This window comes from Tachypleus tridentatus, chromosome 4 (genome assembly GCF_004210375.1).
Source record: "Tachypleus tridentatus isolate NWPU-2018 chromosome 4, ASM421037v1, whole genome shotgun sequence".
Taxonomy (NCBI): Eukaryota; Metazoa; Arthropoda; class Merostomata; order Xiphosura; family Limulidae; genus Tachypleus; species Tachypleus tridentatus.
In genome coordinates this window covers 49496374-49523268 of record NC_134828.1, presented here as the reverse complement: position 1 = coordinate 49523268, position 26895 = coordinate 49496374, and the positions used below count along the sequence as shown (strand labels likewise).

At 33.2% G+C, this 26895-nt stretch overlaps 2 protein-coding genes across 13 annotated transcripts in view; both read right to left on the bottom strand.

Moving 5' to 3' along the window:
* Positions 1-2648: 2648 nt before the first annotated feature.
* LOC143249090 (general transcription factor II-I repeat domain-containing protein 2-like) lies at positions 2649-8851 on the bottom strand. Of its 2 annotated transcripts, none has more exons than XM_076498346.1 (2): positions 7277-8851; positions 2649-4837 (listed from the first exon to the last, which is right to left on the bottom strand). In XM_076498346.1, the coding sequence occupies exon 2, from the start codon at positions 4478-4480 to the stop codon at positions 4076-4078; it is 405 nt and encodes a 134-aa protein (XP_076354461.1). In that variant the 5' UTR covers positions 4481-4837; positions 7277-8851; the 3' UTR covers positions 2649-4075. Both variants share the same exon structure in this region, with proteins under 2 accessions (XP_076354461.1, XP_076354462.1).
* A 134-nt stretch (positions 8852-8985) lies between these two features.
* Positions 8986-26895, bottom strand: part of LOC143249089 (insulin-like peptide receptor) — a 148096-nt gene continuing 130186 nt past the window's right edge. For 10 of the 11 annotated variants that reach the window (XM_076498337.1, XM_076498334.1, XM_076498343.1 and 7 more), the window contains 4 exons: positions 24905-25037; positions 18075-18364; positions 17773-17907; positions 8986-17614 (listed from right to left, as the gene is read on the bottom strand). In XM_076498337.1, the coding sequence (XP_076354452.1) occupies positions 17113-17614; positions 17773-17907; positions 18075-18364; positions 24905-25037 (1060 nt within the window). In that variant the 3' untranslated portion in view covers positions 8986-17112. The remainder of the gene's footprint in view (positions 17615-17772; positions 17908-18074; positions 18365-24904; positions 25038-26895) is intronic. The other variant, XM_076498339.1, reaches the window with a different exon arrangement.

Genomic DNA, 26895 nt, shown 5'->3' with positions numbered 1-26895 from the left:
TATCTAAGCCAGAAATTCTACTCGGTCCTGTGCGATTCTGCCTTTTACTGTAATATAAAACAAGTATGGTGACTGTAAGACGATCCAAGCATACTGTTACATCAAGACTAACTTGCTGATTTAACAATTTTGCTGAATGATAGTCAAGTTACTTTAAATAAAATGGTAATCATAATACATTTTGTTTGGTGGCCTCGTCGTACCAAACATGCTCGCCTTTTCAGCCGTGAGGGCGTTATAAATGTGACGGTTAATCCCACTATTCGTTGGTAAAAGAGTACCCCAAGAGTTGGCGGTGGGTGATGATGACTAGTTGCCTTTCCTCTAGTCTTACACTGCTAAATTAGGGACAGCTAGCGCAAATAGCCCTCGAGTAGCTTTCCGCGAAATAAAAAAAAACAAATAAAACATTTTGTTTTTTAACTTCGTGCGAAACTACACGAGCGCTATCTAAGCTAATCATCCCTAGTTTAGCAGTATAAGACTAGAAGGAAGACGGCTAGCTATCACCACCCACCGACAGCTCTTTTACCAACGAATAGTAGGAATTACCGTCACATAACAACGCCCCACAACTGAAAGGGTGAACGTGTTTGGTATGACGGGCATTCGAAGCCGCAAATCGCGGAGCGCAATAACCACCTGACCATGATAGCTTTAAGACACACTATTCTCAGCTTCAAAATAATCACAATAACGTCAGTGTATTATAAAATGTACTACTGCTTCAGCACATTGGTCTTGTTAAAACTAATTGGTTGCCGCAATATTTATAGTGGGTCTCTTGAACAATACGTTAAACAAAGCAAAATTGTACTTTTCTTTAATTAGTTTTTTTTTAACTTCGCGCAAAGTTACACGAGGTCTATCTGTGCTAGCCGTTCCTAATTTAGCAATGTAAGGTTAGAGGGAAGGCAGCTAGTCATCACCACCCACCGCAAACTCTTAGGCTACTTTTTTTACCAACAAGTAGTGGGATTAACCGTCACAAAGTAACGCCTCCACGGCGGAAAGGGCGATCATGTTTAGTGTGACGGGAATTCGAAACCGTGGCCCTCGGATTACGAGTCGACCACCTAGCCTTTCTTTAGTTACTCGACAATAAGAAATGTTCACTTTTCAACTTAAGGTATTTTATTTTATATAACTTTGTGTATATATAACATTGTTCTAGTTACATATATATTTCTATACAACCCCTCACAATACAATCGTTTGAAATAAAATGTAACCGACACCAATACTCTTCAACAACTGGTCTTTTGTAGTTACCCTTTTAACTTAACGCTTTCTTGTTAACAATCAAACTTTAATAAAGTTCCATTCTAGAAGTATGTTAACGGAAATATAATGTGAAGTTATATCCTTTCGCGAATTTTGGAAAAGAGCAGTCATTATTTCTCTTAAATAAAATTCTTAGAAGTCGATCTTGTTTATTGGCAAAAACAAATTGAGTTTATCTCATCGTTACAGTTCATATTGCTACTTTTGATGTGCAGTCTTGAAAACATTCCTGCAAGTTTTTATTGCCAAAAATTCCACTGTAAAATTATTGTGTCTGAAACACACCAATTCTCTCGAACAGACTTTCCATTATTCATCTAGTGCACGAGGACGACGATTTTCGATTCCCCAACACTCGTTTTAACAGCCCTTTTCAACACAAATCGAGACTTCTATGTCTTCGTAGAGAATAACAAACCTCCTTTCATTCTGCAGCCGGATAGGTATGCGACAGCTGAATGATATATAATGGAAGTAACTTACGCAGTGTTGTAAATATTGGTTCCAAAATTGAGGGAAGGAAACAGTTTCCGCAGCCGAGTTATTCATATATATATATTCCATAAAAAAAAGTATTCTATTATTGAAAAAAAAATTACGAGAGGTACATACTCTCGTTAATAATACCCCAAACTGCCGTTCATGTGACTTACGTCGTTTTTAAGATGTAGATCCTTCTTGATTTTGCTCTATACTGTTGCCAGAGAACGTGAGCAACTAATGCCACTGATCCTTTCAATCACTGTTAAGTTAATGTTTAAGATATTTAATAACACGATGTAGATGTTCAAGTTCAGAGACAGTCTATGTAATGTTTACCATTTTACTTAAACGACTACTGTTTCTTTATGGTAGTTTCTTTTGACAACTCTTATTACAATTTAGTAATAAGAATAATTTAGGTACATTTTGTACTATATTAATTATCATTATATTTTAGAAATGCACACAAAAGTTATTTATGCTTCGGTTCGGAGTTATTGAAACTGCCAACTGGCAAGCAACAAAATATAAAAAAATATTGTATTTGCTTTTGCTTAGCTTCAACTTATATCCTTCATATTCAATTTCAAACTGTGTTTAATCACAACTGTCAAAAATTTCTCATCTGTGGGTCAATAAGCTCTAACTTGGCTCACTTCAAGACCCAGGGACAACGATAGTCATAACTATGGTGTATATACCTACCTATCAGAGTTAAGCCTTCATTTGTATTAATATCAAAAGTTTTCTCCTATTATCTAGATCAGGAGTCACCAAACTTTTTTCACAGGAGGCCAGATTACTTGGGGAATGAGAAGCGCGGGCCGCATGATCATTATGTTCAATACTCATAAGCTAGAACGAAAGCTCTCCGTAAAAGACTTAACACTAAGTTTAGGATGCCACATTAGCCACGTGGGAGTAGCATGCAATACACACATATAATAAAAAACAAACAGAAATACAACCAACATTTTTATTTACCAAAAGGTTATCAAAGAAGGTGACATTAGCAAAAACAATTGTCATATCGCACATAGTAAGTACATATCTGAATTTCACTAAGCTGCAAAAATGTTAGTGAGATTTATGAAATTGGCGTTTGGCTTTCGAAATATCTTCAATGTTCGGTTTTGAATTGCTGCATCCAATCACTAGAATTGCTTTCAAATGTTAATCAGTCAACCTCGATCGATGTACCGACTTCACACACTTCATTTTTGAAAATGCTTGTTCACAGACATAAGTTGTTCCGTACACTGATGCCATGCCAGATGCGAACTGCTTCAGCTTTGGGAAATCATCTTCAGATATGCAGCTGTAAAATTCAATAAGTTGCCCCTCTCTGTGTTTTGCTTTCAACAAGTCATTTCCTTGCAAATCGATGACTTCCAGCTGAAGTTCCACTGGCACGTCATCAATGACACAATAAAAAGGATTCTGAAAAAGTAAATGTCACTTTTGATTCTGTCGAGATCCGAAAATCTCTCTAAAAATGTTTATTTAAATCACCAATAATCTTTTTCTGAAACTCCAGGTTGACAACTTCTGTGATTCCAGTATCAAACTCATTGAAACACTGAAAATGAGAGAGGTTTCCTCCTTCCAAATGTGCTTCAAACAATGACATTTTTCTCCGACATCCTTTAATGATTCTATAGAGATCACAGACAAGGTTATTCTTCCCCTGACGTTTCAAGTTCAATTCATTCATGTGGGATATGATGTCAACCAAAAATGACAACTTTGACAACCAAGTTGGATCCGACAGAAGTGGATCGGCTATATATTTCTCGATAAGAAATATCTATTTCTCTTCTCAGCTTATAAAAACGAGACAAGACTTTACCGCAGCTGAGCCACCTCACTGCCGTGTGATAAGACAAGTCACAGAAATCCGAATCAATTTCTTCAAGAAACGCCTTGAACTGGCGATGATTAAGTGCATGACGCCGAATGAATTCACTGCAAAAATGACTGGTTTCAGTACGCAAGAAATATCTAAGTCTTTTCCACAGAATGCTTGCTGATGTATGATGCAGTGTATGAACAGAGCGCTTGGAAGATGAAGATCTTCCAACTGTTTCCTGATCAGTGATGTCGAGAAAACCCACTTGTAGAGAAATATATATGTAAAAACGGATCGTTTGGGTTGAAAAAAATTTTACGTAGAGGAGTGAACAACGTTTCGACCTTCTTCGGTCATCGTCAACCCAAACGAGCCGTTTTTACATACATGGTTTCTGATCAGCCCCACCAGACCCTGCTTTACTCCAGCCATGTATTTTCCTCCATCAACTGTTACACCTTAAAGCTGATTCAACTGAAGGTTATAGTCTTGCAACGTTTTATGCGCTTCCATGAAAATGTCTTCTCCAGTTGTTCTTCCGTGCATGCTGCAAACTGATGGCAACTCTTCCGTGATCTGAAAGTCCAAATCAATTCCATGAATGAACATGAGAAGTTGTGACGTACTCAAGAGATCAGTAGACTCATCCAGTGCCAGAGAATACCATAGGAAGTTTCTAGCTTTTTGGTGTAATTGTAGTGCGATGTTCTCTCCAAGTTCTTCTGCTGTCCGTACAACTGAAATTGCTGAAAGGCTGATACTTTCAAAGAAATTGGCTTTTTCAGGACACAGCTCATTTGCTGCTTTTATCATACACTCTTTGATGAAGTTGCCGTCAGTAAAAAGTTTACCTCGCTCTACCATCCTATGCACTATTTTGTAACTTGTACGAGTGACAGATTCATTTTTAGCAAACTTTCTCCGAAGAGATTCTTTTGAGATTCAAAAACACGTTTCATGGATTCAAATTTCTCAGTACGGAACTTTCCTGAAAGTTTCAAATATGTTGATAGATGTTTTGTTTCATAGTGATGCCGAAGATTGTCCTCTTTCAAAACGGCAACACTTTCGGTGCATATCACACAAGTAGCTTTCTGGTTTTTTATTTCCACAAAGAAGTACTTTTCTCCCCATTCTTCATTGAAAGCACGACACTCAGAGTCCACTTTTCTTCTTTTAAAAGCAGCCATAACGATAGGTGAAAACAAAACAAAACAGGATCTGAAAATGAAAAACACAAAACGCTGCGAGAAAAGTATTGTACTGGGCCAAGAACGCACAAACAAAATATATTGAAACGTACGTTTGCCACAACACTTACCTAAGAACGAGTTACGAAAAGTGCATAACCCGACTACTAAGAGAAATGAGCTTGCTGAAGCGGTAACCCTAGGCCGCTAAATTTACAAGACGAGTCGATAGGACGAGGGTTAAGTCTGTACTTGTTTTCGAAATCCTAATACTTTCATAGATACCTGCCTCGATATGAATAAACGGGCAGTAAGGACGAAAGAAGAATTTTCCTATTCATTAAAAATGAGCGTCACAGCCTTGTTTTTTTTTTTATGATAACGCCTTGTGTTTGCCAGCTTAAAGCAACCATCGGTGTGATTTATTTTGTTACGACAATCGGACATTTGATGAAATCTCACTTTTTATTTCCAAGCGGCTAGCTGCTGGCGGGGCGAACAAATTACCTCGAGGACCGTATCCGGCCCGCGGGCCGTAGTTTGGTGACCCCTGATCTAGATAACCGTCTTTTATGACTACAAAAGGTTTTTGCTAAGACGTTAAAGGTGACACACTTCTCGTGTCATAATTTAAGTATAGTATTAAAATTACAGTTGCTATAAGCAATTCATAAGACATAACAATATTTGAATACTTTTTAGTCCGTTTTAATTCACCATATAATAACCTATAACAATTTAGGTGTATGAATAGTGTTGTGACATTACGTCTAATTCACTATTCAATATTATACAATATTATAAATTGCTTTGTTTGTTTGTTTGTTTTTGAATTTCGTACAAAGCTACTCGAGGGCCATCTGTCCTAGCCATCACCACCCACCGCCAACTCTTGGGCTACTCTTTTACCAATGAATACTAGGATTGACCGTCACATTATACCGCCCCCACGGCTGGAAGGGCGAGTATGTTTGGCGCGACGGGGATGCGAACCCGCGAACCCCAGATTACGAGTCGCACGCCTTAACGCGCTTGGCCATGCCGGGTCTACTAATTGCTTAACGATTAAACAGACCTCTTTTACCATTATAAGGGGTCTAACTCCACTTCTTTTGTTTACTGACCCGAGCTGTGCTAATGACTAAATGAGTCCCGAACAAGTGAAACTGCAGTCCACACCAAAGGGTACAGCCAATCAAGGAGAGCACTGGGACTCCATGTCGCAGGTTCAGATTCTCTTTCAAATTTTAAATCTGTAACGTATATCGGTCGTTCTCAAATTGGAGTAAAATTACATGAACAACATCAACAAAATAAAAACCTATTATAATAAAAAGATTTATCGTGCAAAAATAATGGCATCATTTGGAATTACAAACATGTCAGAGGACATCACTTTTTAATGTTCAAAGCTTCTATTGGAGAGACTTTCATTGACTGAGGTCCAAAGTATTTGTCAACTCGGTTACCATGTTTAATAATCTGTTTACTTCATTTTTTATAAAAGTGGAGTGTTTTCTTTTGTTTATAAAAGAGAATTACAGCAACACCTTTTCATACATGAATTTATACATAAGGAAATCTGTACTAAATAAAACAAAATAATACAGTGTATGTTACAAAGTTGACAATATTGTTTGGATAGTCCTATCATTGTAGTATCTCTTATTTTGGGATCAACTTTGCAATGGCGACTTGTAACACACCGTGACTTGGGAATTATGGCAAGAACATTTTCGTATGCATACCAGCACACATCCGGAATAGGCCTGGGCCAGTAAAATCTGTTGTGTCCAATTTTGTGCATATATTTATTGGACACATCTTGTTCATCAGAATCCTGGACTATTCCTGGGTAGGGCACACCATCATAAGACCCAACTACATGTTTGCCCAACAATGTTTCTCCATCCACTTTCTTTTCCAGTATTCCATATTGAATTAAAGATTCTGCATGTCCCTTCTCCACTGTCTCTGTTCTTTCATCTGTCTTTTTTACTGTTACTGGTCCCTGCTGTGTCTCGTCTGCTGCTTCTGGTCTGTGTCCTGTTTTGTCTGCTGTTGCTGGTCTGTCTCCTGTCTTCTCTTATGTTTCTGGTCTGTTTCCTGTCTTTTTTTATTCTTATAAATGCACAACAAGCACCATTCTTGCTTCTTATTGACACATTTTTATTTTTGTGCCATAATACAATTAACTGAGAGATAATACAATAGATTTTGTCAACAATGTTACTAAATCTGTAAACTCTGTAACTATTTAAGGTAACATAGCTGACCATAACAGTATTGACATATTTATTGTTAACATGACTACACATATACACACCATTTCTATTGTCGCTCAACTACATGTGCAACCTTATCAGGATCTTCAGCAAAATGCATTATTTAAAATTATATTTACAAGCTCTATTATTTCAACACATCACGATGGTAACAATGTTGACTTGAATTTGTGAAATATACCAACCTCAAAGTGAATTCTTGCATGATTCTTGGAACGAAAGCTTGAGGGTTCTGCCAAAATGACTAACACTGACAATGCCACCTGCTGAATGGGGACCACTCACATGTTCCTGTAATTTATGTTCAGGCATCTTTCCTCACAGTAACATAGTTGACACAAAACCTATGAACATAACTTATAATGGTTGTATAAAAAATACAGTTGAGTTTTTGAAGATTTTTTGCTGCATATTAATAAAAACAATATATATAAACAAAAAAAATTAAAACATAGGTTCCTTGTACCAAATCTTTATTAGTCAGCAATTCCAACTGTTAAAGGAAATATGATAAGGGACATTTTCAAATGTTAAATTATTGATATATAAAATTATTCCTTCATAGTAAACAAACTTTAGTAATGAAGATATTTGACTTTTTTACAACTTTATCAAATAATATCACATTTTACAGATAAAATATACATCCAAAACAGAATTTTTGTAACGATTTTTTATCCATAAGCTTCAGGACATAAATGATACCCAATTTGAGAATGATAGATATATTCTTCACAAGTCCAACATGCATTAGCTAATTAGTTAATGTTTATGCAAGAGTTAAAGATGCTAGTGGTAATTAAATTGTTTATATATCGAGTTAACCTACAATTTTATCGTGTTTTAATAATTATTGGCAATATATTTAGTAAAAAAGTATGGTTTTCAAATTAATAATAGGTCTAACTGTAATATAGCAATTCAATATTTTTCTCTTTGCAAAAGGAAGTATTAGTTTTCAAATTAATAATAGGTCTAACTGCAATATAGCAATTAAATATTTTACTCTTTGTAAAAGGAAGTATTAGTGATGTGATGGGAAAATTTAGGAAAACTGCTCATTTAAAAATAACATATTACCAACCTCCAGTTTATACAGTTATGTACTCATTTTCTCTGTAAGATCTAACATAAATATGGGGTACTTATATTAAAACCATTTGAGCCTCATTTCATCATTACATTCTGTGTCAACATGTACAGTCATGTATCTTGACAACATTTCTACAACATAGTTTGAAAAGTCTTGGTTGTAAGGGTGTTATGTCAAAAGCACACACTACTCCCTAATTGCTCTTTATAATCTACCTAGCATACGACAACAAATTTCCTAATACCCATTTCAATAATTTAATAGCACAGAAATCCATACACAACTAAACTAGTATGTCTTCTTGGGGAATAGCATTAATACCCATTTCACTTACCAACTGTTTGAAATGTGTGTGACAGTTGAATAAATATGTTAAAGAAGAAACATAAGACTTGTGTCACTTTTTCCAAACAGAAATCCTTCTCTATTATGCTGTGTAATGTTGTATGGAACATGTGGATGCCATTTACTTCTTATCTTTGTGTTCATGGACTCTCACCCTTTACAAGATGCTGCACTTAGCTTACCATGATAAGAATTTGAGAGAAAGAAGAAATTTTAAATCCGCAAACTGAACACATCTTTATGATGTAAGTGTGAATATTTTGCATAAAAGGGAGCTGTTACACACATACACTTCTGAAAATTAAATTTCTGGTGATATCACATTACCTAAATAAACAAACAAAAAATGTATTTCTGAAACATGCTGTTCCATTACAATGTTGTTATATCTTCTGATTTGAATACTTTAATCACCCATAGTAAAATAAACATGTTGACAGAATTCAAGAGAAAGCATATTCAAAATCAGTAGTTTATTCATTACTTTGTTCAGAAATGGAAGCAACAAGATACACAGCAACAACTTTTCAGTAACTATCTTAAATAAAAGATTACACTTTTAAACACAGGTTTCACTTTTATTTTCAGATTCTTATTTACACAGATAGACAGCTAAGAGTTTGTTCCTTAAAGTATTTACAACTGTACTCATACAAAAATTATGAAATAACTTACTTGAGGAATGTCTCATAACTAACTTAGAGCATTATTTCTGATAACAAAATAACTAATATTCAACCAAGCAGTAATAACTTTTAAGATTCTAAAACAAAATGGTATCTGCCATTAAAGTCACTGTAGAAGCATTTGATAAGTAATCCTGATTCATAAAAACATTGAACTTTATTATATAAGTTGATAAAGAAAGCACTAGGTAAGCTCCTTTTTTAATTCTGCTGCCTTAATTAACCAAGTCAATACAATAGGTTGGAAACATTATTTTTTGTTCCTAATTTATATATTTTCTTTCACTAGCATACACCAAAAAAAATTATAAAATTACTCAAAATTATTCAGAAGGAGGGCATGGAACTCTAGGAACGTTGCTCAATGTTTCTTAATGCAACAGAAATAAAATTATTTTAAATTTTCAGCAGCAAGGTGTGATGATTTTACTAGACTGAAAGTAAATAATAAAACTCTTGAAAGCATGAGTTTGTAATAATTTGTCAATTATATGAACTACAATGAAAATTCTCATGATAATTTTTAAGCCTACACATACATAAAACAACAGAGGAAGAAAACAGCAAAGTGCTTGTCTGCATTAACATTTCACATAAATATAACATACACAAGTACTGTACAACAAATTTCACGCTACCATAATCTCACAGGGTATATTTTTTATTAAATCTTACAGAGTTGTTTAATCTTCAGTAGTGACCAAAACTAATACAAACACATTTATACATACTATGTACATTTGGCTTCCATGTAATATTAGCAGCTTTTTAATACATTGGTTCAAACAAAAAAATCCTTAACAAATCTTCTGAATTAAAAACTGATGATGCACATGAAGCAGTTGGAGAAACAGTAAAGATGACCAATGATCACCTTGTAAATTTTTAGTTTCAATGCACATTACTGAAAACTGGTAATATATAAAAAAAGAAACTTCCTTTCTTTCCTAGATACAATTTCATCATATTCCTTGAACATGGTCCCAACTAAACTAATTACAACTAAATAGATCTATACACATTTTTTATGCATTATCCTAAAGCTCATATCAGAGCACAATATTTTTAATGAAATTTTCTTGTAAGTATATACACATTCAGTAGAAACAAATGGTCTACATGATCCATATGCAATTCATTCTTCACCAAAAATATCATTTGTAAAGAATGTTCCTCATTATGTAATTAAGATAATGTCAAGGTTTCAAGAATGCACTTTTTAATCCTTCACTGGATTATCCTTGTTATAGCTTGAAAATATCCCAAGATAAAAAGGCCTGTTATAATGCCACTAACTTAGAAAAGTTTTCTACATGCAATCAAGAGTTGGATGGATGGATGACCTCTACTAAACTAAGTGATCTCTTAATCACACAGTTACATACTGAACTATATATTCAAAGATGGATTAAGTACTACAATGTTTGCTCTAATGTATTAGCATACAAAAAACAAACAAAAAAACTGTTTCTTTAATGTCTGTAGTCAGTTCTGAGTATCAGAGCCCATCTTTACAGATTATTGGAATAGAATGAATGGGATTTATTGTTGAAGTAAAGTTCTCTTGTCTCAATGACCTCCTTTTTCAATACTACTTTGATTAAAACAAAAAACAACAATAGACTTTTAATGCCAAAAGAAGGATGTTTCATTATATTTCATAATGGCACTCTCTAAGCTTTATGGCTCCAGGTGTTTTAAAGGAAGATATGAGTATTGTTAAATTATCTGAGTCTTTTGATTCATGATGTTTTAAAAGAAGATATGAGCAATACTCCTCGTTTATTAAACAAAAATATAAGCAATATTGCACTACAAAGATTTTCTTTAGCTCCTGTTGTATTAAATGTAGATATGAGCAACACTGTGCCATCAGTTGTTTTGAGGCTCCCAATGACTTAAATGTAAAGGAAGATACAAGAAATATTTATCAATCTCAGTTTTGTATCCTTGTCAATTAAAAGCCCATAGCTATGTTATTTAAACAAATTTAAATCTTCCAGACTTGTGTTGCAATTGGTTTTGTTCATTTCTGTAATGATACCTTAAAATATAGGTCATTCTTTACATTCATTTTAAGTAGCTAATTAGGTTTTAAAATTTTAATCTTTAACAATACTTTAGTGCATACTTGGTCTTCATACAATGGTGAAGGATGACATGTAGATCACTGATGTAGTTTTTACTTAAACAACCATTACCTACTTGATTTACTCTTCACTTACCGTCAAGGAAACTTGAACGCTACATAGTAAGTGTGGTTGAAAAATTAATTATGGTATGTTTTATATGTGTAGAAACGGCTGGTATGGGTTGAGAATTTTTTTTTTATGTAGGGCTTCACTGAGGATGACTGAAGAAGGTCAAAACGTTGTTCACTTCTCTGCATTAAAAATTTTTCTCAACCCATACCAGCCATTTTTACATATATATTTTTCTTTACAAGTGGGTTTTCTTGTCATCACAGATTATGGTATGTTTTATATTTTTTAAATTGTTTTCACTAATTCTTGGTTACATCTGAAAGGCATTCATTTCAATAGCATGCAAATACTTCATTTCAGAGAATACAGAAATAATGACTAATACTAGCATTTAACTCTTACTACAAGATTTAAGCATTAAAAAATTACAAAAGCAAGAATGAGCAATTTTTAAGAACTATTTAATAATTTTACTTTTTATGTACTTATCATTCATCTTTATTTAATATATTAAAGTAACAGGGAATATGATTACAGTGCAAGGATTAATATACATCAGATGAAAAAAACTGTATGTAAAATAAACTTATGGTTGAAATTTCTCTCTTTCTTTCATGAGCCATCTTGATGTGGATCCAGAAAAATGAGTCATTCAGGAAAGGTTTGGGTTGTTCAGATAAGAAAAAAAAAGATTGCAATACTCACGATAAAAAGGACATTGCTTAGGTAAATAGATTATGAAGATATAATTACAAATTTTGCTTCTGTCAAAGCAAAGAAAAAATGATTTTAGGGTAATATTTTGACATGCTTCTGTAATGTTGTACAAGTAAATAATTATTATTACAATTGTTTAATTTTAATATAACATCCATTAAAGTCAGAAGCATCTTATTCTGATTTACTTCACATAATTAGCTCATATTTTGTAATAAACTTAATACATATTAATTATAGTTAACTCTAAATTTGTTTGTTCCATATTGAAGGGGCCTCAAAAAATAAAGTGTGCCAGTGTCTCAAACTACCTTTAACACAAGCTTGATTTTAGGTTTGACACTTTCTAGGGTAGATTCTTTGTAGCATTGTCTAAAATTATATAAAAGGAATACTGATTCAAGAAACAATTATTGCCAGCTTTTCTACAAATACTTAGGGCATCCATTTTGAATTTCAATACGGCTGCCATTTTAAGTTATTTCAGACCATTTACGTGGACATAAGAAATTAGGATTTACATTTGGTGCATGTATATGCCACTGCAATTATGGATTAGATCTTATTACATACAAAATAAAATGCAGGGTTGCTAGAGAAAAGTTTAACTAGACATACCAAAAATGATGCCTTTTTAATGTATCCTAGATCAGATTCTAACAATATTTCCATGTCAATAAAAACTGTATCTATTGTTAAATAATTCTTACAAAGGGGTGCAACTGTATACAGACCTCCTGACTCGTGTCCTTTCATGACAAAAAAAATGTTACAATACATACATATACATATAAAACTATGCATTTATTGTATCTAAGATCAGAATAAAAGATGTGTTCTGAGTGATACTCAAAATATAAATAAAATATGATTTCTGTATGTTGTGATGCATTGAAAACTTGCATTTGTTTGATATTCTTTCAATTGAATATTTAATTTTATTTATTACGTAACTGTATTTCTACACATTTATATGATTTATAAATTTTAGGATAAAGTGTACATCCTAATGAAGCACATGAAAGGATGAAGATTACAGAAAATAAGGTATAGCTTGAAAAGTTTCCTAAACCAACTTCATTTTTGGTACCAAAACCAACTACTACACCTCTTCCACAAAACTTGATACAGAATCTTCAGAGATGACTGGACTGCCTATGGACACTGTAAAGGTAGCAGATGCTCCCACCACTTCTGCACAACTTAATATTGAACCTACAGAACCACTAGACGGCTTGTGGAATTGGAAATTGGCATCGACATGTGTGATAGGGCTAACTGTCCACCAGGATTAAAACAAACAAGTAAAATAGAATAGCATTTCATAATTGAAATGGATCTCACTAGCCTGTTATGCAAAGTTATAATTTTCTGCAACATATTACAAAAAAGTATGTTGTACTTGTTGTTTTATTCAGTTAAGTTGGATCTTTGCTATTGTGAACCATGCTGGCTTTTTCATGATTGAGGAAAACTACAAAAAACTGTGAGTCATGGGTTACAGGAAATAACAAATGACATAACCTGTCACAAAACAGAGAAAGACACAAAAATTCTACCTATTCTTGTATGATTTTCACTTAATGGAAGCTCACAGGTACATTTAATGAAAAGTCAGAGTGTCAACTAAAGACTGAAACAAATTATTAGAGGAAAAATCCATTAACCCATACAACAAATGACAAGAGCCAGATCATCCATCTCATACAGGATGATAGCATCAATACTGAAACACACAGAATATGAATGAAAGTCATGATATACCAGCATTACTGGTTGTTAATGGAATGGCCATAGTACATGAACTTCTACTTTTTACGAACTTGAGAAAATGTCAAACATTTTGTGAAGCATACACTCAACTAGTTGACAGTAGAGCTTGAGAACATCAACAAGTAAGAGTCGTGTTTGACAATTACACCAAATTTTATCCTTAAAAGAAGGAACCAGGGAAGAGTAAAGTTGTACAGTGTTGAAAACTCAACTCCAATAAAAGACCAGAAGTCTTTTATAGCAATCAACTGCACAGAGGAATCACTCTGTACTTATCAACAAAGTTGGCTGACAAAAAGCAAAGTGGAGAACTTGATGACAGCTACAAGAAAGAATGTCATCCTGAACAATGAATAATTTCATGGGAAAAATGGAGTTAGCTACTAGGAATAAACTGATATTCATATGATCTTCCATGCTGTTAAAGTTGCAAGCAAAGGCACCCAAAGTAATCTTTATTAACATATATTCTGTTGTTAGCTCTACAAAAAAATATCACAGCATGGTGCCAATGCTTCCTTAATCACAGGAACAAGTTAGTATCATTGTACCATCAGGCTTTATCTCATCTTTGACAAACTTGATGAATAAAAAAGGTGTTTGCTTTGATCAACTGGCATACTCACTGGTTGTGATACAACAAGACATATTTTTTGGAAAAGGGAAGAAATCTTGTTTTTCTGTCTACATTAATGCAAGCAGTTCTGTTGTCTATGCAATATCAAACCATGGCATATCAAACCTTCCAAAGAGGTGAGTGATGGCTGTGTAATGTGAAGCTGAGGAAGAGAAGTGTACAAACACTGAACTTCTTACAAAAGGGGATGATTTATCAGATGATTAAAAAGACTAAACAAAATCTTATCTATAAAATTAATATACTTGTTTAATATGATGGGTCAATCAATCTTTTTTTATCTTGGTTATAAATTTGCATTGCTTTTAATGTATATGATATTTGTTGGTACACGACACAACATTCTGAAAAATGAATAAACTATACTAGATTATAACTAAACTTAATAAATCACTGTGTATGCAATGGAATTATCTGGATAACCTAATTGTGTTTCAGTTACTCTTGTTGCACACAATTCTGGAAGTTGTTTTGGAATAAGGTTAATATTTCTGAGGAAATATTAACCCCAAGGGGAACTTGAAGACTAAACAGTCCTCCTTCAACCCCGCACTTGGTAGAAGTTAAGAATTTTGACTACGTGGCTATTGATAATTTTGGGCTGATATGGCTAATAAATTTAGCATGAATCTGGTAGGTGTGAGTCTGATAGGCGTAGCAACAAAGTGGAGGCAAAGGCAACATTCGATTAAAGTTACTGTAGTTAATAGAATCCACTTAAAATTATCAAAAATGCAGGTGGTGCAAAAAGGTTTCCTTTGTGGTAAGATCCTATATATATATGGAATTATATACAAGAAATAATTTGTGAAATTATTGGCACAGTAAAACCCAAAGACCCAGAGCTGAAATGGATGCACATGATGATTTCCCTGGAGATTCTCAAATTAAAACTGCCAAGTTGTATAATATTAAGTATTGTACCACTATATTATAATCCATATAGATTTCATTACGTCAAACCAAGTTCCCTAAACTTTTAAAAACAAACTGACCCAAATTTATTCAATCCAATAATCTGGATGAATGGGTAGGATTCCCTTATCGCTTACTCATGATAGTTCAAGACTGGCAGTCAAGCATAAAGACGTAATACCACCTAGTCAGCAAACAGATGGTCTTATGGAATAGCTCACTTCTACAGAGCTTGTTGCAGCCCATATAAAATAATTAGTAGTTGCTAGTGCAGAATAGGTTTGATAAAAGCACACCTGTCTGGAAAATACTACAAAGTGGGATCCCATGAAGACGAAGTAAGAGATCCTAAAAGGTAAAAAGTGACAAGCATAGAAATGAAAATATTCACCCTTCAGCATAATCTAGTAGAAGCATTTAAGCTAACTACAGTTCTCAACTGGTGATTAAAAATGTTAATGAAGGTAAAAAACTGTTATGCATGTAGTTGAAATCAATTCACTAATTATTACAACCTCAATAAAATGTTATAAATGCTATTTTCTGACATTTATGAAAATCTTTAAGGATAAGAATAAGATTTGATGGTTACTTTAAGCACAATGTGGTCTAAAATGGATGGTAAAAAAGTCCTAAAACACACTTATGTCCAAAGAGTGAAAAATAATAAGACATATATTTATACTGAATATTTTGTATTTCATTTCAGAGTAATTATTTTTCAATAACGAAACAGCTATACAATTACCACTATTTATGTTCCTTAATAACACCAAGCAGCAAGAGCTGATGTAGCTGACTAAAAACTATAAAATCTGACCTTTGTGTAGAACTACTTCTAAATGGGTATAAAGTTGAAACTTTTTTAAACATAGCCATAAAAGCAGGAAACACAGATATAGTTTTAAAAAAATCTCTATAATGCAAAGAAAAATCACTTGTTACTTCAGAAAGTAAATATTCCTTGAGGCTTCTTCTACCGACAGATATGTACTAAATGAAAGTGGAAAAATGTGATCAGTATTTAAAAAAAAAAAAAAGTCAAATAATATACATTGATATTTCATACAAAAATATTCAGAAATGTAAATTTGCCAAAATTAGATTACCAAACTGGTATAAAAGTTCTTAATTTCAACTATAAGACCAAGAGTTATCAGTTGACTAGGAACTGCGCAACTTATGGTGTGAGATGAATATTATAAAATGAAAACTTGTACCAAACTGGATAGTTAGATAATGCATAAAGGGTAAAGCAAAGACTCCTGATGTTTCTGTTTGTACTTATTTAAGATTTTTTTTTTGGTATAACCAGAAAGACTTAACATTATATTTACGGTGTTTACTATCTATACAAATAAAATATTTTTCTCCTTACAAGATTGCTACAATGTGTGAGTCACTAAATGCTTAAAGAGTTAAGCAATAAAGTGTATGATTATGTTACTGGAGCCAATTGCCACATATGCATGACATAGAATAACTTGCTACTGACAAAGAGGTTTAACTGGGAAATATGGGGAAAGATGTAAAAGTTGTAATGCCCTTTGAAACAGAACTTTAATTTAAAAGTGTAGTGATAGCCAAGTCATTTAAATCACAGTTTTAACTTTCAAGTTGGCCAATCTAGACTTTTCTCAAGTGACTGGCATTAGCATTTAGACATTTTTCCCTCAAGAAATGAAACATGACCATTGGAGGCTGTGCTCACTTTGCTTCCACTGCTAGCATCTGATGCAATGGACATACCTTTGCTGTCCTCCAGGGAGTAAACAGCAAGTTGCTTGCTACCTTCAACATCCATGACATCTCCATTCAGAGGAGAATAATTTTTACACTCTGAACAGGAACAGTTTATAAGATGACTACTTTCTGGGATATATGTAGCACCTGGAAAGAATCTAATACCACCTTCTCCACTGGATTGGTAAATTCCATCTTGACTATGCTTCTCACTATTGTATGCAGACTTCAGGTGTGTAGAGGGTGTTGCATCCTCATTTTCATGAGCTATAGCTTCAGAATGTTGTGAGAAGTAATAAGACACATTCCAGAAGCCATCGGGTACATCAGGAAGCAACATTTCAATCAATTCGAAAAATGTTGGCCTTGCTTTGGGATTGAAATCCCAACACAGTCTCATTAAGTCATATCTATCAATAAGAATGAAAACAAAGTAAAATTTTGATTTTGAAAAACTATACTAAAAACTTTTCTTTCAAAGTACACCATGAATATCATGAAATAGTAACAAAGAGATCTATAAATTTTAATTAAAATTGTTCTGGTTCTAGGAGCAAATGAAACATACAGTTTTTTAGGACAGTACTCAGGCATCTCCATTATTCCTCGGTTGACAACATAGTTAACCACCTGCTCATTAGACAACCCCCGGTATGGCTGTGAAGCTAAGGTTGCCATTTCCCATAGGACAACTCCATATGACCTACCATAAAAATGAATGAACAAATTTATAACAGCACACCAGCAAACACTAAACACTATACAGGTAAAATATATAAAACCAATTAATTATGCTTTCTATGATTTAATACAATTTGTCTTGAATAACAAAAAGACACAAAATGTACATTACTTCCACAAGAAACATACCAAATATCTGACTGGATAGTAAATACTCCATCTTTTAAAGACTCTGGAGCCATCCAACGAACAGGAAGAAGTCCTCTGCCACCCTTTCTGTAATAATCTGTTTCATAGATGTCTCGAGTCATTCCAAAATCTCCAATTTTTACAGTCATATCTTCACCAACCATACAATTTCTTGCAGCCAAATCACGATGTACAAACTTCTTGGCAGAAAGATATGACATGCCATCTGCAATTTCAATAGCCATCCAAAGAAACTGTCTCAAAGTAGGAGGTTGTTTTCCAGGGTTTTCCTGTGAACAAACACATACACATACATTAAAAAATTTAACTGTACCAAAGATTTAATATATGCATTAAAGTATGGCATACGAGGTCTGTTCAAAAAATACTCGGACTGACGTCATAAAACAAAATGTACTTTATTTAGAAGTTACAGGTCTGGGACCCCTTCAAAGTACTCTCCTCCCCAACGCACACACTTATCCCAACGGTGTTTCCACTTGTTGAAACAGTCCTGGTATGCTTCTTTTGTAATGTCCTCCAGCTCCTTCGTCGCATTTGCCTTAATCTCAGGAATTGTCTCAAATCTTTTTCCTTTCAAGGGTCTTTTGAGTTTGGGGAACAAGAAAAAATTGCAAGGAGCAAGGTCAGGTGAGTAGGGGGGGGTGGGGAAGAACAGTGATCGAGTGTTTGGCCAAAAACTCACGAGTTCTGAGAGCTGAATTTCGCAGCAACGTGGTGCATCTTTAATTTTTCGGTCAAAATCTCGTAACAAGATCCAACTGATATCCCACACTCTTCAGCAAGCTCCCTGACAGTCAGACGTCGATTTGCCCGCATCAGGGAATTGATTTTGTCGACGTGTGGGTCGTCAGTTGACATGGAAGGACGTCCAGGACACTCATCATCTTCAATGGACTGTCGACCATCCTTAAAACGTTCATGCCACTTGAAACATGCCGTATGATTCATAGCAACATCACCGTAAGCCGTGTTAAGCATAGCAAAAGTTTCAGTCGCAGATTTTCCAAGTTTAACACAAAATTTCACAGCAAGTCGTTGCTCCTTCAGGTCATTCATTCTGAAATCCGCCAAACGAAAAAATCGCACTTCACTTAAAACCGCGTAGCTAATACACAAATGAAGATATCTGCAATCGGGAAATGGCGTCGTAATCAGCTGATCTGTGCGAACCTAGCGACATCAAGCGGATTCCCCTGGAACCAACTGGAGCTGCGCAATTCAAACAGTCCACATATTTTTTGAACAGCCCTCGTATTTCATTAGTAACAAGAAATTACGGACTAAAACTACTTGAAATAAACAAATAACTTCACTGAAGGGTAGTAGCATTTCAAAAATATGGGAAATAAAGAAACATACTTTGATATGTTTTCTTGCATTTGATCAATGAATACAAAATATCTTCAACTGTGTGCACAAATATGATACATGATCTGCGATTTATTACAAAATTTGACAATACAAGAATCTGTGACATCTTTGACTCAATGCTTGTTTAGGAATTCATAAATAAAGCCTATAAATAATGTTTCTTTTGTCTGACAAAAGCAAAAATAGTTAGTGACTGAGTGACCTTGACTTTTAAGATGATTTTGCTCAATAATTATCTGGCTTAATAAAGCATGTTTTTTTGGTAACATGGATCATATTAAGAATGACCCACATGTATCACTGAACTTTGGTTTTTGAGTTTCTGTGAAAAGCACTTTGAAAGAATTTGCCAGACACTTCAAAGTCTGCTACATTTAGCACAGAAGAAAAATAAAACCATTTACAAGTTAGAAAACATTTACAAGATCAGTGAATCAATAGCATTGGATAACTAACCATATTCAATTATTATTGATGAAGCACACAACAGAAAATACTGTAAGATGTAAAAAATAATGAAAAAAGTATTCAAAATTGGTAAAACAAATGTCTATAACAAAAACTTTAATGTTTGCTTGATCAAGATGAATTAATAAGCATTATCTTGTTCATGTGGTTGTATGCTGCTTGAATACATAAAACTTGTCATTCATTAATAAAATGATCAGCATTATTATTAGGTTGTCCAGAAATAAATGTTGGAATGGAATTCTCACGATAACATTTAGAAGCTGAATACTGAGTAACTTATCATTAGTCAGTTGCTTTAATCCAATGTTTTTTGTTCACAAGGTGTCTTAATTGTCTGCTGTTTCAACTCTACTCAGAGTAACTTTCATAACCCTCAAGATAACATGGACAAGAAGGACTTTCATCTGATTTTCCTCTATGACTTCAAAGTTGGATGAAAAGCTATAAAAACTACACAGAACATCAACCAAGCATTCGACCATGGAGCTGTTACTGAACGTACAGTTCAGTGTTGCTTCCAAAGGTTTCAATATGGAAATAATAGGCTTGAAAACCACAAATTTCATGGAAGGAAGCTGTCCTTAGGTGAAAACACATTAAGAGATGCAGCTGAAACAGACACTTGCACAATAGTATGTGAGCTTGCAGAAAAGCTAGGCACAAGCAAATCAAGCATTGGCAACCACTCAAGTGTGATTGGAAAGGCGAAAAAGTTGGATAAGTGGGTTCTGCATGAGCTGACTGAAAATCACCATAATCTGCATAATGAGACCTGCTCTACACTGCTTTTACAAAATCAAAATGATCCATTTCTTGAACGGATAGGGTAGACATGCAATGAAAATTGGATTCAGTATGACAGTCAGAAACGATTTACACGATTTGTAAAACAGCACCAGAGCATTTCCCAAAGCCCAAGTTTCACCAAAGAAAAATCATAATGACTGTATGGTGGACTAAAGCTAGCATCATTCACTATAACTTTTTGAATCCAGGAGAAACAATCACAGTGGACAAATACTGTCAAGAATTGGCTGAAATACACTGACAGTAGTGTGATAAACAAGCAGCTCTGATCAATCAAAGGGGCCCTATTCTTTTTCATGACAATGCTTGTCCCCACATGTCAAGGATGGTGCTCCAAAAATTGAATGAATTGGGAAATGAGATTTTACCTCACCCACCTTATTACCCAGACCTTTCCCTACAGATTTTCATTTTTTTAAGCACTTTAACAACTTTTTGAACAATAAATGCTTTCAAAACCATGCAACTGCAGAAGCAATTTTCATGAAGTTCACTGACCAGAGAAATTCTAATTTCTACAGAGGAGCATAAACAACATCGTTACACATTAGCAAAAGTATGTTGAAACAAATGGTGCTTACTTTGATTAAAGTATGTTTTACAACACTGGTTTATACTTTTCCAAACTTCACAGTTCAAAATTGGCATTTATTTCTGTACAACCTAATACAGTAGTTTGCTGCTGCAGGCCTTACATTACTGTAGTTACTATACTTAAATATCCTTCCTTTCTATATTCCTGCAGCTTTAAAACAGACATAATATGATTTTAAAAAATGCAATTACCATAAATGGGGAGATGTAAGTCTGTAACTAATTGGCCAGTATTTTGAAACAATATTGTGAGATTGCTTCATTACATTGAACATGCCCAACTAGTTATTTTCCATTATAGGTTGGGTGGAATCCAACCAGATTATAACCATGAAATTAATTATACTATGATATTTCATAATGTACACATATTTTTATAAAACACTGCAGTTTAACTTGATAGACATTACAAGGTTTTCAAACACAAAATGCCAGGTTTAAAATTAGGTATTAAGATTTTTTTAATTAAAGATTTTCTTGTAATTTTTGTGTGTTTTAGGATGTTGAGTAGGCAACATGCAGAGTAATTTTGATTCAAGATTAAAAATACTTTTCTGCATAAGAACAATTTCAAGTCTTTATAACATACAGATATTTTTTTAGAAAAAAAAATGTATCTATTATTTTCACTACTGTATCTCTGTACAGGTTGGTTTGGATTCACTGATTTCATAACCTCCATAAAAATTAGGAAATTATGATTTTTTTCATTCTAGGATGATAACAAATTATGACATGAAAGTACAGATGTTTAGTCTAAATAGCTTAAATTTCATAACATTGTACATTAATATATATACATTTTATATATATCTTTATATATATATATACTGACCTTTCAGCAGTGCCTGGCTAACATTACAGAAGTTGTAATGATGTGGTGCATATGCACCACTGTTACCACATTCAAGCATTATTCTCAAGATGATTGGTATAGGTATTAAAACTTTAATTAAAATAAAGTACAGAAAACATCTTAACCAATCTTCTTAGGTTATCTTCAGGTTTACAAAATGACCTTTCTTTGGCCATGTTTTAGTGTACTACTATTTTTATAAAACACAGAGACATTACATTTCTAACACATTAATATATGCATATATAATTTTACTATTTACAAATAAGTTTTTAAGCTAATCTTTCTTTAAACATAGAACAGGAAATAAAGATGTAAAGCAAATAATTATCTCTTCTATTTATAAACTTTGTACTCATTTGCTCCTTGTAGTAGGTTGCTAAGCCTTACAAAAGTTTGCACACGAAAGATGCGAACAATATTTTAAAAACAAGTTTAATACATTCATTAGAAATAACCAAAAATTCATAAATTACTATACTGATTCTGTGAATTCTATTATAATTTATTAAAATTAGTAACTAAATTGTATTTGGGTCTAAAAAATATGAAATTTCAAGCAGACTGAAGACTTAACTTATCAGTTTGAAGACTTGTGTTGAAAAAAACGAGATGCTGTCATAATACCTGAAAATGGTTGAGAAAGCCGATAGGAGGACATTCTAAACTTTCAAATGGTTATTTGCATGTCACAGACAGAAATGTATATAAGGGAGCATTTTCAAAAAATGGAAAGAGGTAAGTGGAACCACTGTGTTTTATTCAGTACATGTGCAACATCTCAGCAAACAGAAAAGACAAAAGGCTCTTACTTGATATCTTAGCTTGCCAATATCAGTAATTTGAGTTCCTAATTCATAAGAAATATAGACTTTGTATTTGGACATCACAAACATGTAACCTGAATCAATGTTGCATTCAACATAATACATGACACACAAAAGTTAATATTTAGGATATCTTTTTGTAAAACTTTTATTTAAAAAAAATAACTCATGAATCATATTAGAATTTGAATTATACTTTACAATGTGATATCAAATAAATTAAAGTACATTCATAAAATAGCAGTTTGATAAAACTTTGAAAATGAGTCAACAAATGTGATATAACATGGCTTTTCACCCATGACCCATAGTAATAGAGTTAAGTAATTTACAAACAACACTATCAGTACTTAAGTTTAATATATAGCAACAAAATGAATTCTACACCCCTATGTAGAAAAAATATTTTTAATCTTTACATAAAATTACCTTTCACACACTCTATCCAAAACAAACACTTGTTATATAAATGGATAAATATTTATTTTAGTTCATTAAAAATACTTCTTTAAAAGTATATGATTTATTTTTGTATGTGAAAGACTTGTAATGTTAAATGAATGTTAAATTTTGTGTAGATATATACCTTATATTGAAAGGTAAAAACATTAAATCTATAACAGACCTTAAATTGGTATAAAGAGGACAAGTATTCAGTCAAACTGACTGAGCCCATGTTGATAGAGTTAAAACCTTCACAGAATTGTAAACTCAAGCTTTGTTTTGACTAAAAAATAGGGCAAACAGTTTTAATGTGTTTACAATACCTGGCAAACAATAAAAATAAATTTTTAGAATGCAAGAATTATAAGCAAGTTTGTTTTTTGAATTGTCAATCGAGGAAGATGTCTTGTCTTGACTACTCATTGGTGACAGTTGTTTTACTCACTATTTTTATATGGAACTGATTCTGTCAATGTGTGGTCTTTGTGACAACCAGTTTCATCTGCCTATGTAAGTTCTGTCATTATGAATGTAAGGGGTTGCATAATTTTATACATCTTTCCTACAGCTTTACCCCAGACACTGTCTAGCTTGATTATTTTTTTATTTGTTTTTTAAAGCCATTGGCCTTTTTTATTTCTCTTTTTTTTATCTAATTTTGAGCATTGTTTAGCTCTTAGATAGTTTGCTTTTCACTTTCTATAGATTTTATTTCTTTTTGTATTTTTAAAAATAATTTGACAAAGACAGCCTAGCTGCTTTGTACCATAATTAGACCTAAACAACCAATCTAGAGGGCTACAAGCACCATATTATGTTCAGAAAAAAAAAATTCAGAAATGTCTCAAAGTTAACAATGTTGTTGGAAGCATGCTAAGATAATATGAAAATTTTAAATTTTAAAGTTCTGATGGATAAAATAAGATATATTTTTCATTAAATATATTGTAACTCTGAAGTTTTCAGTTTTTCTAGTGTGTGTAAAAAATTACTAAAGTTTATTTTCTATAGTTCTTTCAATGCAATGTTGAAATTTTCACTTTGAAATGGATTGCATTGATTTGGGTGTGAAAAATAGCTAGAGCCTAGCTCAATTTAAATATAAACATATATCCATTCTATTACTAATATGTTACTTCAATGCATAAAAGTTAACTTCATGAGAATTTGGTACTGAAATTTAAAATTTTATTGCATAAAAATGTTGGACTGAAATTAAATCATTACAACCATTAGCATAGAAAAATAGGTGTAAGTTTCCTTGATGATTGACAGCAATAAGAAGATTGGGTAAGTATTTCTTATTTTGAAAGGACGAGCATGTCTGGTGCAATGGGGATTCAAACCTGCGACTCTCGGATTATGAGTCAAACACCTTAACCCACCTGGCCATGCCAGGCCTCAAATATTAGTACATTAAAATTAGTTTCCCTCACCTCATTGTCAGGCCGATGAACACGCAAATAGCTTTTCAAATCTCCATTAACCATAAGCTCCATGATGACCAAAGTTGGATGGCCTATGGACACAACACCCAAAAGCTTTACCACATGGTGACAGTTGAATGACCTTAAAAAAAAAAAAGACAACATACTGATCCATTACATTCAATACTTGTGGAAAAAAAACATTGGCAAGAGAGCACAATATAAAAGACTTTCATTACCAAACATCTTTTCTTTAATATTATAAGAACATATCTGAGACACATGCTTGTTCTTTCTTTATCGTTAAATATTATTCAAGGCAAGCTGTCTGTTTGTAAAAATCTTCCAGATTGCAATATTTAATTCAAATATTACATGGGTGGTTTGTTATAAGAAAAAAAATAACTCAATGAAGACCTGGATAATAAGTCTAGCAAAAGAATTTACAAAAAATTATGTTGTAATAAATGTAAGCTATCCATTAAATTATTTCTCCATGCAAAACATTATTAAGAAGTACAGATTATTGTAAAGTTAGTTCATCTCTTGCAAGTTCATAATTAAGAAATTAATCAAAACAGAGCGATAATATTTGATAGATGAATTAATGAGACAACTCCAATGCCAAAAATAATTGTTACCAGAGGACAATGGTTGCAAAGTTTTCACAGCTAACATTTTAATAATGTTCAATGTGACCCACAGTTCATGTTCAATATTGCTTTCATTCATGAGGGAACATGATACAGAGCTGAATAATACTGCACAGATTTGAACATTAGTTAGTTTATTTGGTGTACTAGGATACATTTCATGCTCACCAAAGAACTAGGCAATTTAAAATATGTCAAAAGACTTCATATGATCACAAAAACCAGCTACTCAACAAGGGTTAGAGCTGGAGACTATACACTGGTTACACATGTGAAAAATTGTTTCTGATTATTCAACCCTCACCGTACAGTAGGGCAGGAACTTGTTTCTTCATGAAGAATGTTTAATTTTAAACTCCTCTTCTTTAAAGCATAGGAATGACAATACTTCAAGCTTTTTAATGGAACTTAAGCCTCAATATTGAATGGTCTTATACACTTGCCATTTTCATGACAGTATTCCCTTAACACTTGTTCACCAAAAAGATTAATATGGTAAATCCACTTTTTCTATTCCAAGGGACAGTATAGGTGTACTTAAATAAGGTTGTTTTGTTTTTTGTTTTTTACATATGGAGTCTAACAATATGCAGTTTGTAAGACCTTTCTTCAATAAAATATAACTGAAAATGTATTTCTGAGAGATACATCCAAACACAGTTTAACTATCTTCCTCACATGTTTGCATGTTCTACCAAAGATAGTTGCTTGCCACTAGCCTTGTGAAAGCTCCTAATTTCATGCAAATTTATACCACTGCATGCATGATTATTTAATCATGTAATGGAGCCCTCCATCAATAAGAGTGCAATGTACTTCCATGCACAGTAACTCTCCTTACACTTTTATGCACTTGAAAACTCATTCTTTGACACGGCAGTTAAGAAATGTGCACCAGAAGTAAAAGAAATGGGTGGGAAGGTATGCAGAAATATCTATCAAATAAAGAAAATTTAAATTTCTGAGACAATGATTCATTTCCAAACAGAGTTTAGTCAAACTCCCATATTAAGATGGTTCAGAAAAAATGTGTAAAATTTACATGCAAAAAGTGCCTGAAGGAAGCAGTGGGATGCAACATGCTATGGTAGGTATAGATGGATGGAAGTCATATTTGGTAAAGGATAGTATCTCTTGCCAACAGGCCCCAGCAACAAAGTAATCAGGTGAAAATGAAATGATAAAAGGAGGTGAACTGGCCAATAGCTGTTAAAATATGGAATCAAGGTAGGTGCTAAATTTCTAGTTTTTATGTATATTTTTAATTTATTGTTATATTTTTAAACAAAAGTAACTAAAATGTAAAAAGCAGGAACTTATTAGGTTAGAGAATAAATTAAAGTGAAA